Raw genomic sequence first — 16,438 nt, forward strand, 5'->3', positions numbered from 1 at the left:
TGAAAAGTGAAAGTGAAGTCGCTCAGTCATTTCCGACTCTGAGCGACCCCATAGACTGAAGCCTACCAGGATCCTCCATCCATGGGATTTTCCAGGCAAGAGTACTGGAGTGGGGTGCCATTGCCTTCTCCGCCTGCATGGCTAGTGAGGGCAAAGTGGGGAACTGCGGGAACCAAAGAGCTTTAGGATTAGGAGGCTGCAATGAGAGAAGAACAAGTTATTGCAAGAGTGGGTTCTGGCTCAGACCTCTGCTCTGGAGATTGAGTATTGTGTCCTGTGTTTCATTAACTTATTACTCAAGGAAACAATCTGAGACTAAAGGATATCTGTGTGTCCTGATAAAAACACACAGTGTGAACATTGTCGCTTTACAATGGTTTTATGGTTTAATGTGGAATCTTAGTTCACTTAAGAATAATATTAAACCATTATCACAATGATGGAGCTTTTAAAAGAGATATTCACTATTTAAGTTGGACAAGTAAAATACATTTTATTTTTCAAAGATTGTTAATCCTACTAAAACTCTAAGTAGACTAATTATTTTTATCATCTCCATAAAAACTCTGTGATTTATAAGATCTGTTGTAATGTGAAAGTGTTTTGTTTATTCAGAATGTAATTTATTGATAAAAAACTTCTAGTGATTGCATTTTATTGCACATGTACTATCCATGTGCTTTTGTGTAGAGAAATAGGTGACATAACTGATAAAAGTATGTTTTAAAATTCCTTGTGACAGTCAGTGTATTCATATTCTAAAGCACTGCACTGTGTCAATGAAAGATTCTAATGTAACTAATGAATTAAAAAAGCATAATTAAACTAGTCTGATTGTAGTTTCAGTGTCATAGGTACTTTATTAGGTTCTAATCCATGAAAAATTGGTCATCTATCTTCAGTTAAGTAAAATAATTCATATGAAGGTCCTAAAACAGTGGATGATACATAATAGAATTTCAGTATTTATTGACTATTCAGGTAACAGTGTTGATGATAAATTAGTTTTAGTTAAGGAAAATATTAATGGGAGTCTCCTCATTCTTCATCCTATATAATGGGTATGTTGCTGCCTGATGTTTCATTAGACTGTGTAAGACAGTGTATTTAAACTTTATAAATAAAAGCTTACTTCAGTAACCTTGGGAAAAGTTATAGAGAAGAAATCATTACGTTTCATTTTTCATTTCATCTCAGAATTTTGCATTGACTGCAAATCTTAAGCTGCTCATGAATCCGAAAGGCGTCTGGCATTCTTAATGCTTTCTATGAGCTGAAATGATTCTGTTCATTTCAGTGTAGAGAATAATTACGGCTTTTTTCCTCCTTTCTTGCTTTTTTGGTGTTGGGGTAGAGATTCAGAGCTAACCACAGATATTTGCTTTCTGTTATCATAGAATTAACTGTTATGTTATTACAGTTGGGTCTCACTGTAGAAAATAATGATCTCAAAGAAATACATAATCTACCTCTGTTACATTAGGATACAGAGAAAGAGGGGAAAGAGAAGAGGAGAGAGAGAAAGAGAAAGATGGGGAGGAGGAAGAGAAGGCAAGGGGGAAGATGTTGTTTATGGGCTATATTGTATGTCAAATCATCATATGATTAATTATTAATAAATTATTAAATTTGAAACCACAGACTAATTTAAAACAGTGCCTCTGCCCATCTATTATGTTGAAATTTTGTCAATAGTCTGTACCATTTGCTTTCTCTGATGTGGTTATTTGGCCTTGCCTTTACAGGAATGACTGTACTTCCTGAAACTACTTTTAATTTCATATCCAAATGCCAACAAATGTGAATTTGCTGAGCAAAGAGAAGAATCAATTATTTTTGTAAAAAGATTATGCGTCTTGGTCAGGTGTATGCCATATAACATAAAATCCATAGGTATTAAACAGAATCCATGAAAAATAGATAAAACTAAATACCATTTTTTTCCCCACTTTGGGAAGTGAGCATCTGTTTTAGTCTCTCAAGTTGGAGGCCTGGAACTACAGATAAAGGCTTTTCCATCATAAGCTCATACCTTTTACTTTACTTTTTCTCCAGAATTTTTTTACTTTGAAATATTCCTCATTTTGTGAGCATACTTTATTGTAGTGCATTATCTCTAATTAAATACTTCTTTTTTCATGGTTTGAAACAAGGAGCAAAGATTTGCAATTGCTCTTATTATGTGATTTTCTTTACATAGAGATCTGTCTCAAAAACTGGCTCCATTACTGTTTCTCAAATGGTCCATAAAATTATGAATCCTAAATGAAATAAAACCCCAAATATCTGCCAGTGCTTTATTTGTATTAACTTATTTTTTTCTTTCCAGTTAACATCATTCTCAAATGCCCGAATGTGATTTTCAAACAACATTAATGATATGTCTTATTACTAATTTTTTAATAGATTGAACTTCACCAACTTCAGATCTACTGTAACTGGAACTTCATAGCCCAAGAAACATGTTGTGAGATATCAGACATTAAGGTAAGTTCATTTTCTCGTGTGTGAAGACCACAGAAGGCCAGTTGCCTGGGCTGTAGAGTCATATGTAGAGCAGCCCAGAATGTGTGCTGTTGAAACCAGTTGAGCAAATAGTTCTGAGCCAGAGACCCCTCTCAAGGCCTTCCCACCATTTCTTGCCACCATTTTAATCCCAGTGTTTTATCCTGAACTTCAGGAATGATATGGCCTTACTTTGGACTCAACATGAGTAAAAGAGAATCCATCCATGCCTTTATTCCTAAACTATGTTCTGACATGTTCTGATGGAAGGATCATTGTTCTCCAGTTATAGGGATTTTACATCTGTGATCATGTTATTCTTATTCACTTCTCTCTTCTAGCCTGCCACCCATTCTGGGCAGTTTTCCTTTGTGAGAGACTTTTTCCCACTGCATCTTCCCCTGCTCCTGTTTCTGCCTTTACTTCGTGCCTAGACTGTTGCATTGTCATGCCATCAGCCTTTCCCATCCCCAGCACAACCAGAATAAGTCTCCAAATCACTGCTTTGTAGATTCATTTACATTCTTCCACTGAACATCTGTTATTTGAAAGCATTGATCTTTTGGGCATTGTGCTAAGGAACAAGGCTAGCTAACATGAATAAGGCGCATTCCCTGCCCTCTACTCATCCCTCTGTTCAAGCCTTTGGTCACTCTCTGTTCACAACAAGTAATACATTCAGTTTCTTAGCCTCTAATTCTTAATATCCTCCACCTAATTCTACAACTATTGCTTTCTTGTGGTAACCTTTCATTCAAATAGTACTCAATTCAGTGCTTTAGGTATATCTCATTGCAATGGCCATGTGGGCACCTTATATCATTAGATATAGTTGTATTTGTTTTTAATTTATTCAGCTACCTTTTAAATTCATTGACGGGATTATACTTTTGTAAGCTTCTTTTATGATTCCTAGTGCTTTGTTTGTAAAAGGGGTCAAAACATTGTTTCTTGACTCTAGTTTGAAAGGGATTAATTCTAAGAAGTCTTTAACAGAAAGAACATATAAAAAGTAAAAGCAAAACATGAAAATATTATTCTTTGTGTCAGATTTCCCAGAAGTTCCACACTTAAACCATTGAAAATAAAATTTTATTAATAATTTCATAATTAAAAACATTTTAAACTTTTATCACTCACTTTGGGTAGTAGAATAATAATGTGACCAACTGACTCAAAGCATAGCTAAATCTCTAAAAATTGTTTATTTTGCTTATGTAACTTGGTTTAATAAATCGTATCTCCAACCTAGTTCATGGATCTCATTTCAATGAAAGCCAGCCAAATATCTTTCTATAAATATCTGAAAAGATAATTGAGAATGCCAATATACAGACTTGAAATACCTAGACTTCCTGGAGCCACACATTTAAATCTTAAAGATGTGAATTCTCCAAAAGTTTTTCTTTCATTAATTACGCTTCTTTTATGTGAGAGCTCTTTAAACTAATAATTTTCCTTGATTGAAAAGTAATATAATGATTTTTTAAATTATTGCTTCATTTTCTTTTTAAAAAAATTTTTAATTGAAGGATAATTGCTTTACAGAATTTTGTGGTTTTATGTCATACATCAACAAGAATCAGCCATAGGTATAGCCATGTCCCCTCCCTCCTGGACTGCCCTCCTATCTCCCTTACCATCCCACCCTTCAGCCTGTTGCAGAGCCCCACTTGAGTTCTCTGAGTCACACAGCCAATTCCCATTGGCTATTCATTTTACATATGGTATTGTAAATTTCTATGTTACTGTCTCTATACATCTCCCCTTCCCACCATGTCCATAGATCTGTTCTGTGCCTGTTTCTCCATTGCTGCCCTGAAAATAAATTCATCAGTGCCATCTCTTCAGATTCCATATATACGTGTCAGTATCAGCTTAGTTCAGTCATTCAGTCGTGTCCGACTCTTTGCGACCCCATGAGCCGCAGCACACCAGGCCTCCCTGTCCATCACCAACTCCCAGAGTCCACCCAAACCCATGTCCATTGAGTCAGTGATGCCATCCAGCCATCTCAGCCTCTGTCATCCCCTTCTCCTCCTGCCCCCAATCTTTCCCCGCTTCAGGGTCTTTTCAAATGAGTCAGCTCTTTGCATCAGGTGGCCAGAGTATTGGAGTTTCAGCTTTAGCATCACTCCTTCCAATGAACACCCAGGACAGATCTCCTTTAGGATGGACTGGCTGGATCTCCTTGCAGTCCAAGGGACTCTCAAGAGTCTTCTCCAACACACAGTTCAAAAGCATCAGTATACAATATTTATATTTCTCTTTCTGACTTACTTCACTCTGTTTCGTCCACCTCATTAGAACAGGCTCTAGTTTTGTTCACCTCATTAGAACAGATTCAAATGTGTTCCTTTTTATGACTGAGTAGTATTCCATTGAATATATGTACCACAGTTTCTTTATCCATTCATCTGTCAATGGACATCTGGGTTGCTTCCATGTTCTAGCTATTGTAAATAGCACTGCAGTGAACACTGGGGTATATGTGTCTTTTTCAGTTTTTATTTCCTCAGGGTATATGCCTAGGAGTGGGATTGCTGGGTCATATGGTGGTTTTATTCCTAGTTTTGTAAGGAGTCTCTGTATCATCTTTCATAGTGGCTGTATCAATTTACATTCCCACAAGCAGCGCAAGAGTGTTCCCTTTTCTCCACACCCTCTCCAGCATTTATTGTTTGTAGACTTTTTGATGATGGCCATTCTGACTGGTGTGAAGTCTCATTGCACTTTTGATTTGCATTTCTCTGATAATGAGTGATGTTGAACATCTTTTCATATGTTTGTTAGCCATCTGTATGTCTTCTTTGGAGAAATGTCTCTTGAGGTCCCTTTCCCACTCTTTGATTGGGTTGTTTGCTTTTCTGGTATTGAGTTGTATGAGCTGCATGTATATTTTGGAAATTAATTCTTTATCAGTTGTTTCATTTGCTATTATTTTCTACCATTCTGTGGATTGTCTTTTCACTTTGCATGTAGTTTCCTTTGCTGTGCAAAAGATTTTAAGTTTAATTAGGTCCCACTTGTTTTTATTTTCATTACTCTAGGAGGTGGGTCATAGAAGATCTTGCTTTGATTTTATGTCATCGAGTGTTCTGCCTATGTTTATCCTCTATGAGTTTAATAGTTTCTTTTCTTATATTTAGGTCTTCTAATCCATTTTGAGTTTATCTTTGTATATGGTGTTAAGTGGTGTTCTAATTTCATTCTTTTGTATGTAGCTGTCTAGTTTTCCCAGCACCACTTATTAAAGAGGCTGTCTTTGCCCCATTGTATATTCCTGCCTCCTTTGTCAAAAATAAGGTACCCATAGGTGCATGGGTTTATCTCTGGGTTGTCTATCTTGTTTCATTGGTCTATATTTCTGTTTTTGTGCCAGTACCATACTGTCTTGATGACTGTAGCTTTGTAGTATAACCTGAAGTCAGGAAGGTTGATTCCTCCAGCTCCATTCTTCTTTCTCAAGACTGCTTTGGCTATTTGGGGTCTTTTGTGTTTCCACATGAATTGTGAATTGTTTTGTTCTAGTTCTATGAAAAATACCAGTGGTAATTTGATAGGTATTGCATTGAATCTGTATATTGCATTTGGTAGTATAATCATTTTCACAATATTGAGTCTTCCTACCCAGGAACATGGAACATCTCTCCATCTGTTTATGTCGTCTTTGATTTCTTTCATCAGAGTCTTATAGTTTTCTGTATACAAGTCTTTTGTTTCCTTCAGTAGGTTTATTCCTAGATATTTTATTCTTTTAGTTGCAATGGTGAATGGTATTGATTCCTTAATTTCTCTTTCTGATTTTTCATGTAATGATGTTTTGATGTACCTAAATATTATATTCTTGACCAATAGTCACTCCAACTTGAATTATAAGAAAATTGTTTAAGGAAATAGGCAATACATTCAATGGTATGATTTGATAATTAAAAGCAGTGACATGACCCCACACATGAAAAAAATCATGTTTTAAAAAGATTTAGTTTTAAAGAGTAGAAAATAAGGTAGGAATTCATCTCCAAGCTTGGAAAAAATAATACAAGACCTCTTCTTTTCCTGCTCACAAGTATTTATGGGCAACATTACCATTATGTTCATGTTAAACAGGAAATAGAACATTCTACATTTACATTTAATGGAAATGTATGTTTTAGAAAGCTAATTCAGTACATCTGCTATAATTCTGGCATCAACTATATATTTTTTTTAATATTTGAACTTAGGAAATTTTAATGTACTTGCTTAAAAATCTAATTTTGTCCTGTAATTTCAACTCAGACATCCTTTCTGTTATTAATATTTTAAAGCATATTTCAAAAGTGAGATTTATTCAGGATAATCTATAAATATATTTCCTTGCTGCTATTAATTAGATTTTCTAAAGCAGTCAGGTTTCATGACTACAGACCTAGACAGAGAGAATGAAGAATAAATAAGGAGAGAAAGAGAAAATCAGCAACATTTGTTGAAAATAAATGAGAGAGATTAGTAAAATGTTGAGGGCTAATTAACTGAAATCAAAACCAGAGGTTTTATGAAGAAAGGGGACCTTACTTGTATGTTTTATGTTCTATGTTGGCACTTTTTGGAATGTGTGGGCAGCTTTATAGTGAAGCCTGAGACATGTTTTTAAAGTCATTTAAATCCCCAATGTAAAATAGTGAATCAGTTATCCACAGCAAAATTGTGAGCTTTGACTGCATCTCGATTACCTTAACTGAACCCATGGGACACAGGGCAGGACCTGGCTGGAAAACTGTATCAAATCATATAAGATAAATGGACTGTTTTAGTGATAATCCTGTGTATTTAATTCTAATGTAATTTTTAGACTATAGACTTGGAAATTTAATGTCAATAACTAAATAGATAATCATTAAATCTGCACATAGTAAATTTGATAGAACTAGTGATAAAGACAGGAAACTATTTGTAGTTTTTCTGGGAGCTATTTTTCTTATAGTGTTTACTGTGTTCAAAAGCATTAGAATGCTACCCATTTTTCAAATTTTTTTTTGTTTGAAAAGCAATATATGTTTACTATATAAAATTTGGAAAATATAGCCACATTCAAGGAAGAAAGTAAATATCAACTGTGATCTCACAGCGATAAATAACCACGGACAATATTTTAACTTTGTATCCTGACAATACTTTCCCAGGCATATATAACTTGTAGTATATAAAGTAATGTGTGAAGCCTTCCCCCTAAACTGCGAATTCAGAGATATGAAATTGTAAATGCATGAAATTGCAGATTCAGAGTTACAAACCATGGTAAGGACTCTTGTAAATGATGTTGAGGGGAAAGGAAACATTTATCTTCTTCAGATGCTCCATCTGGGTTTATTTTTTGATAGAAAAAAAGTTCATTGCTTTGAAACCAAATTTTACTTCCTGTGGCCCCACATGTTATAAACCCAGTGGAGAAGTGATGAAAATCATCACTTTGTTACAGGGAAGATTTTAATAACTTTATAGAACAATGGAATGGAATACGATATACGTATTTTGAGTAAATATATACCACCTTAGAGCGTAAAAGAGTTTATATTTTACTTTTACATGTCTTTATCATCATCCTGTTGAAGTAAATGTTTTAAAAGTTCGAATTACATTCTTTTTTCCTAAATTTGTTTCCAGAACACACATATCAATGTTATTTGTGTAAAGCATTTTACTGTAACAATTCAGTTCTTATAAATGTTTGATGTTGCTGTACTTGTCATAAATTCACATATAATAGCTTTAGAATTTCTCACCAAACCTGGCATTTTAATACACTTCTAGTGTGTTGTCATTGTAATAGATACTAGGAGGCTAGTGAAAGGGTGAAGTTGTTATGGACTTTCACATGCTGGGTGAGCCTTTGGTTGTTAGAAGGAAGTTCTTGCAGGTAAACCCAACCATGCCTAGTTTGGTGGGAGTCAGTGCTGGGAATGTCACGGTGTTTGGAATTGACTCTGTATCCTAAAGCCTCTTTTTGGATTTCAGTGCCCAGAGCAGCCTGGCTTTGGAGGTACTGCAGCATCACCAGCACCTGCTCATGCCAGCAGAATGTCTGCATTTTTGCCAGCAAAGCAGGAACTCACAGACCAGTGCCAGTGCATGCCACACAAGGTATGCTCGTCTTCACCTGTGCCCAGGGGAAAGGCACTCCACACTGTGAGCCAGGCCTATGTGTGGTCCTGGTGCACAGAATGCAGCTTGCTCTCTAATGCAAGTTAAATCAGGCGCCTGGGCCCCTCAGTCCCTGGGTGAGTTAAAGAGAAACGCTTGGGTTAGGATTCCCTGGATTTCAATCTGGATAGTTTCGAGGCCATCTGACCTTCTTTCCTGAGTGGGAAGTAGAATGAAAGGAAAATAAAGGGTACGACAAGTACCCTGTGCAACAAGTTATGTGTGAAGATGAAACACATGTGAGGAATAGACTTAAGTCATGGAAATTCTGGAGAAGAAAATGGCAACCACTCCAGTACTCTTGCCTGGAAAATCCTATGGACGGAGGAGCCTGGTAGGCTACAGTCCATGGGGTCGCAAAGAGTCAGATACAACTGAGCAGTTCACTTTCACTTATGGGAATTCACAAGTTGAGGGAAACACAGAGCCTGCCCTTCAACACATACCCAAAGGTATTCCACATACTGTGTTTCTGTCGTGTGGAGACTGTATCTGTCCACTACTTCAAATACCCACTCAGATTTCCCCTCTGCTGTGAGTTGTATAGGGAATGCAGAAGGGCTGTTATTGCCCAAAGAATTTGTTTCGCTTGCCCTTCCCTGGCCAGGAAGCCTGAGTCCATTGAGGGACATGAATGTCTTTTGTGGATGTTAATGGCATTGTGGGACCTGTCCTTGAAGTAGGCTGAGTGACCTCTGGACAGCTTCCCTCTATACCAGTACCCAAGGGTAGGAAAACTTGTCCTAACTCCTAGAGGTCCAAAGTGCTGTGACTTCTTGCATGCTCAGGCTCAGGGCTTCCTGTCCTGGCTGGAGGAGTGGGGAGGAGTGTAAGTTAGAAATTTAGAGGAACCTTGCATTTCCTCTACCAACCAGTACTACAGTGTGAGCTCTGTGAGAAAGGCTATACGAGGTACAGGGGGCATGGAGGACAGCGCGTATCCCAGCCCATGACAGGTCTCCAGGAGGAGATGATGCTGGCAGGTGTTTGGAAGAGGTGGGTAGTGAGCCTTTGATGAGGGCAGAAGAGACTCCCTGCAGAGGAGGGAGTGCTCCCAGGAGAGCACAGCTTTGTCTTACTATTGTCAGCTGATTTATAAACTATATGTATTTAGTTCAGTGTGACCGAATATGTGTTAACACACAATTCATTTCTGCTCAGGGAGAAGCAGGCTCACCTGGACAGAAAGGAGAGCAGGTAAGACCCCACCGAATGCTGTCAGGATGAAAGAGGATATGCTCAAAGTTGACTTCAAACTTGTTTCCATCTGATTTTTTCTGTGTCCCACACAAATGTGCATTTCTGTAAAAAGCTATTGAATATATTTAAGTGCTGATTATTGAAATACGGAAGACTGTATCAGCATGTAAATCTGTTTTTGCGTTCCTAATTAGGCTGGTCTATTCTCCTGCTATGCAGGAGATCTGGGTTCGATCTCTGGGTTGGGAAGATCCCCTGGAGAAGGAAATGGCAACCCACACCAGTACTCTTGCCTGGAAAATCCCATAGATGGAGAAGCCTGGTAGGCTACAGTCCATGTGGTCGCCAAGAGTCGGGGTGATTTCACTTTCAAAATGTACCTGTAAACCACAAGCAAAATTGTGAAGCAAGAAAGTCTGTTTCTTAGCTGGTGTTTACCCTTGTTTAGCATTTTCTTCTCCAAATACTTGACAAACTCCTGTTTGCTGACAGGTCTCCACTGGAGATTTTTCATCACTTAATTCAAACAGCTTACCTTTGTTGAACACCTTCTCTGCATGAGGCCTAGTACTAGATGTTATAGGGAATAGAAAGAATAGGATATGTTCCCTGTTGGCGAGGATTTTTACATCTGCAAGGAGATAGAAGACCTTACAAGGCCACACATAATAGGTCCTGTAGAGGATTACAGGGACCCTAAGGGAACAGGCATTGGGAAGATCCCCTGGAGAAAGAAATGGCAGCCCACTCCAGTATTCTTGCCTGGAAAATCCCATGGATGGAGGAGCCTGGTCGCAAAAAGTCAGACACGACTGAGCAAAGGGAAGAAGAAGGGAACAGTCTGGGGACTGGAGAGAGAGTGTGCTGGAGGAGATGGTGACAGCCAGATGGGTGTGGATCTGATTCTAGCCAGGATTCATGCTTAGAGACTTACCTTCCCTTCTCCCCATCCCTCTCAGAATGCAACTGTCCTCTTCCCCACTCTCTGAGTCATGTCTTTTTTTAGCTAACTACTAGATATATTAATTCCTGCTAAGGTTAGATATTGATTATGTTCTTACTGTTTTCCAAGGTAAAACAGGTTTAAGTTCTTTTCATGTCTTAACTGGGAAGTCCATGGTTTTAAATTATTTACATAATCTACATGGACTTCTTATTTTAAAAGATAAGAGACTGAAGTCTGCTAAATGACTGATCCATCAAAGTTGCACAGGAAGCTTCAACCAAATTATCCTCACCAGCACCTGTTATATCTTGTCTTTTTGATAACAGCCTTTCTAGCAGTTGTGAGATGTTATCTCATTGTGGTTTCGATTTGCATTTTCCTGATGATTAGTGATGTTGGCCTTCTGTATATCTTCTTTGGAAAAATGTCTATACAGATTTTCTGCCCACTTTGAATAGGATTGTGCGCTTTTTTTCCTGTTAAGTTGTATGTCCTCTTTATGCATTTTGGGTATAAAATTATATATGCCTTACCAGATGTCTGATTTGCAAATAGTATTTCCATTCAGATTTCATGTATAAGCAATATCGTATCATATTTGTCTTTCACCGTCTGGCTTACTTCACTTAGCATGGACCTAATCTCTTGGTCCGTCCCTGTTGCTGCAAATGTCATAATTGCATTCTTTTTTATGACTGAGTAATATTCCACATCTTTTTTTTTTAACTTATTTTATATTGGAGTATAACTGATTGGCAATATTGTTGTAGTTTCAAGTGGACAGCAAAGGGATTCAGCCATGAATATGCATTTATCCATTCTCCCTGAAACTTTCCATCCACCCAGAGTGCTACATAACTTTGAGCAGATTTCTCTGTGCTATACAGTAAGACCTTCTTCTTTATCCATTCTTCTGTCAATGGACAAATTAGGTTGCTTCCATGTCTTAGCTGTTGTAAGTAGCCAACACTATATATTGAAGAGACTGTCCTTTCCTCAGTGTATATTCTTGACTTCTTTGTCATAAATTAATTAACCATACATGTGTGGGTTTGTTTTTGGGTTCGCTGTTCTGTTCCATGGGCTTCCCTGGTGGCTCAGTGGTGAAGAATCTGCCTGCTAATGCAGGACATAAGGTGTGATCCCCAGGTTTGAAAGATCCCTTGGAGAAGGAAATGGCAGCCACTCCAGTATTCTTGCTTGGGAAATCCCATGGACAGAGGAATCTGGCAGGCTGTAGTCCATGTGTTCACAAAAGAGGTAGACATGACTTAGCAACTAAACAATAACAACATTCTGTTCCATTGATCTATATGTCTATTTTGTGCGAATACCATACTGTTTTAATTACTATAGCTTTATAATATGGTTTGAGAACAAGATCCATCTAAATACTACCTACAGTTCACTCACTTTAGATATAAATACACACACAAACGGAAAGTGAAGGGATGGAAAAAGGTATTCCATGGAAATAGAAATCAAAAGATAGCTGAGGTAGCTATGCTAATCCGACAAAATAGTCCTTAAAGAATGTCAAAAGAGACAAAGATGACTTTTATATAATGATAAAGTGATCATTCCAACAAGAGGATGTAACATTTGTAAATATTTATGCACCTAATATATATAAAGCTAAATATATTAAGAAAATATTAACATATATAAAGGGAGAAATAATAAGTAATACAATAATAGTAGGGAATTTTAATGCCCCACTACATCAATGGATAGCTCATCCAGACAGAAAATCAATAAGGAAACATTAGCCTTAAATGATAGATGAGCCAGATGAATTTAAGAGATATATATAGAATATTCCCTCTTAAAGCAATAGAATATATTTTTCTCAAGTGTAAATGGAACATTTTCTAGAATAGATTGTATTTTAGGCCATGAAACAAGTCTTAATGAATTAAAAGGATTGAAATTATATCAAGCATATTTTTCTCACCACAGTGGTATGAAACTTGAAATTAATTACACAAAGAAAACTGGAAAATTCATAGATGTTGAGATTAAACAGTATGCTACTGAGTAATCAATGAATGAAAGAAAAAATAAAAAAGAAATTAAAAAGTACCTTGAGACAAATAAAACTGGAACTATAACATACCAAAACTTGTGGGATGCAGCAAAAGCAGTTCCAGGAAGGGAGTTCATAGTGATAGATGCTTGCCTCAAGAAACAAAAAGAGGCTTAAATAAATAACCTGACTTTCTACCTTAACAAGCCAGAAAAAGAAAAATGAATGAAGTTGAAGTTAGTATAAGGGAGCAAATAAAAATTAGAACAGAAATAAATGAAATAGAGAATAAAAATACAATCGAGAAAATCAATGAAGCTAAGAGCTGATTTTCTGAAGAGATAAAAAATTGACCTGCCTATTAGCTAGATTCACAAAAGAAAAAGAGAGGACTCAAATAAAATAAAAAACGAAAGAGATCATGTCACAACTGATATCACAGAAATACAAATGATAATTATTAGCAGGTTTATTAAATGCCAAGCCTATAAAATATACAAAACTGTATGAGTTATAATGTATTAAATAATTGTCCATTTATGATACATTTAAAAAATACTAACATTTGTTTTAACTTCCAGACTGCCCAAAAGTCATAATGACAAGAGATTTTTGTGGCAAGGCAAAAACAACTGGGATAAAATATATTGATAATCCAGAGAACAAGGCAAATAATTAAATGATATACTTACTTTATTATTTCAGTACATGCACCAGCATTTAATTAAGCCAGCATAACCCTTGCTGTGCAAATATGAACTCAGATGACCATAGCATGAATGTTATCAGCTTTCTTTGCACTTGTAATAAACATAGGTGTATTGTTTTCTTTTGAGAATTTGATTATGAGTAAATTTCTTGTTGTACTTTCTGATTCTGCAGCTTTAATGTACAGTAAATAAAGATGGCTTTCCATCTGTGTTTGAGTCTTGTGTATAATTTTCATTATTAGAGTAGATGCTCAAATTAGTGCCTGCACAGTTTGAAGATCAGAAGTCATTTTTGCTCTTAGGCATTTTGAATAGTCAATTTTGTGAAATGATCAGAAGTAGAGTGTTACTGAGGCAACCAGATAGTATTCTCAAAGTTTTCCTTTTGGTCTGTTAAGACCAAGAAAGGATATTGAGGTTGGTGGGGCAGTGTATTAGCAGGAATACCACTTTGGAGCCTGAATCATTTGGGATTCAATCCTGTCTATCTCTTACTTGCTTTGAAACTGATGCTTTATAATGCTGAGTCAGCAGCTTATTATGAAGAGTAAATACTTAGTACTAGGAGAAGGCAATGGCAACCCACTCCAGTACTCTTACCTGGAAAATCCCATGGACGGAGAAGCCTGGTGGGCTGCAGTGCGTGGGGTCACGAAGAGTCTGACACGACTGAGCGACTTCACTTTCACTTTTCACTTTCATGCATTGGAGAAGGAAATGGCAACCCACTCCAGCGTTCTTGCCTGGAGAATCCCAGGGATGGTGGAGCCTGGTGGGCTGCCGGCTATGGGGTCGTGCGATGGACACGACTGAAGCGACTTAGCAGCAGTAGCAGCAGCAGGAACTGGCACAGAGTAGATACTTAATAAATGTATGTTTTCTCTGCTTTCCTATCTACAGTGTAATTGCTTACATGTTGAAAGAGAGGTGGAGATAATCCTTTTACATTGAGTTTAGTTTCTTTTACGGCTTGATCCAGAGCAAACAAATCTTTGTGAAAGAGTCCCTTAGAATTTTCAGTTGATTAAATGTTTTAGGTTATAAAAATTTTGAGCTGTTATTATATGGCTACTTATAATAAATAGTAATAATTTAATGATAGTTATTTCTTCAAAAGATCCATGATTTAAGTCATTCATTCAAATCTGTGTTTATTTTGTTCCCAATATTATTTGACAAGACTTTTCTTAAATATAGTGTGCTAGTTTTTCAAGAGATTCCTTACATTGTTATGCTTAGATGATGCTGGTTAGGAACCATCCAGAGGTAACTGTAATTTAACTTTTTTCATTAACTATAAGGTATATATTACTAGTCTTTTGGTGCACTGTACTTTTGGCCCAAGGAGATAAAATGGAACAGGTTTTGAGAACACGGTTTCCAAATCTCTTTTCAAATTATGTACTACTCATTACAATGTTCCTAAAGGTGTTAAGTTTTGAGAATCCTTACTGTAATCTGTGTCTGCTTCATAAAGAGCAAATTTTACTTTTATTTATGCCAGTTCACTATGAGTTAGACTGTTCTGAATAGTCCTGTAATTAAATCCTGTTTCACGTGGATCAAAACCCACCAGTGGCTTCCTGTTTCCCTCAAGGTAGTACTGAAGCTCTTTCCAGGGGCCACAGTGTTCCCCACAATGAGTCAAGCCCATCCTAACTGGACTAACCGTCTCTCCTGCACTCGCCCGGTTCATGTCTGTTTCAGGGTCAATGTACCAGGCTACCTATACCTGGAATTTTCTTCTGGATTTTCACTTGGCTCTTTCCATCACATCATTTAGGCTCTGTCTCATAAATCACTTTGAAATAGAAAGGTCTTTATGACATTGCTATGTAAAAAGCATCCTTTCATTCTACCTCTATGTTCTTTATCTTCATAGCCCTTTTATTGTTACTTGCCATGTTATTATTATGCCTCTGTTTATTTCCCCACTAGAATATGAGTTCCGCAAGCACCATACACAGAACAGCACATAATAGGAGCTAAAAATATGCTGAATGAATGAATGAACGTTATACCACAAAGAAAGTCTAAGTCATCAACTCAGCTGTTTCTAGAACCTGTGAATTCTGTGCCCCGTTGCCCAGGGGCCCTTGCCAGGCAAGGCGAAGAGTCAGGTTGTAGAGAAAGAATTAGGCAAGCTAAATCATAAAGAACTGTTATATTATTCACTAATGTTCTATTATACTTTTTCCTTTAAAAACCAAAAGCTTTAGAAAAAACTTTTACATAGCCTTAGCTTGATATTGCCAACTAGATAGTGAAGAATCAGAAATATTTGGAAAAAATGCCCCAAGTTTTGGCTTGACTTAATGTTTATCTGTACTGCCTATTTTCTCCTCCACACTGTGAAGCTTCATTAGTCTGATTTACGGCTGCTTTTTTCTTCATAAAGCTGATGACCCGCTCTCATGGAGAAAGGTGATTTGAGATTCAACCACTGCTCATAAGACACGCAGCTGTGGTGAGCATTCTGTGTCAGGTCACCTAATCAAACCATTCTAACCATGCCCTCTCTCCAAGACTAAACTCTGGATGACATTACATGAAATAATAATTAATGGTTTTCTTTCATTTAGACTCAATTATTGTAATTTTATGAAATCTTTTAATTCCCTTTTCTTAGCAAGTATAGTTAGCAACCTAATTACTTAGCAACCGCTTTACTTTCTCAGTTTTTTAAGACCCTTGTTAATACCTTCACCCACTTCAGAGTTGATATGCCCTCCGTTTTATAAAAGAGCAGCTCACTTTCAATGTTCCTGAACCTAAGGGGAAGTATGATCTGAGGTCTATTTGGGGAATAATTTTCCAGTTTATTTTTGTATTATTATCTTCCCTATAAAGTTCATTTCACCCAAAGTA

General features: G+C 36.8%; 1 protein-coding gene across 1 annotated transcript in view; it reads left to right on the plus strand.

Annotated features, from left to right (window-relative positions):
- Window positions 1-16,438, plus strand: part of COL19A1 (collagen type XIX alpha 1 chain) — a 412,517-nt gene that overhangs the window by 69,194 nt on the left and 326,885 nt on the right. Inside the window, exons 6-8 of the mRNA XM_070377142.1 lie at window positions 2,407-2,487; window positions 8,503-8,646; window positions 9,850-9,885. Of these exons, the coding sequence (XP_070233243.1) occupies window positions 2,407-2,487; window positions 8,503-8,646; window positions 9,850-9,885 (261 nt within the window). The remainder of the gene's footprint in view (window positions 1-2,406; window positions 2,488-8,502; window positions 8,647-9,849; window positions 9,886-16,438) is intronic.

The sequence above is a fragment of the Bos mutus genome, chromosome 9, assembly GCF_027580195.1.
Source record: "Bos mutus isolate GX-2022 chromosome 9, NWIPB_WYAK_1.1, whole genome shotgun sequence".
In the NCBI taxonomy this organism is placed as follows: Eukaryota; Metazoa; Chordata; class Mammalia; order Artiodactyla; family Bovidae; genus Bos; species Bos mutus.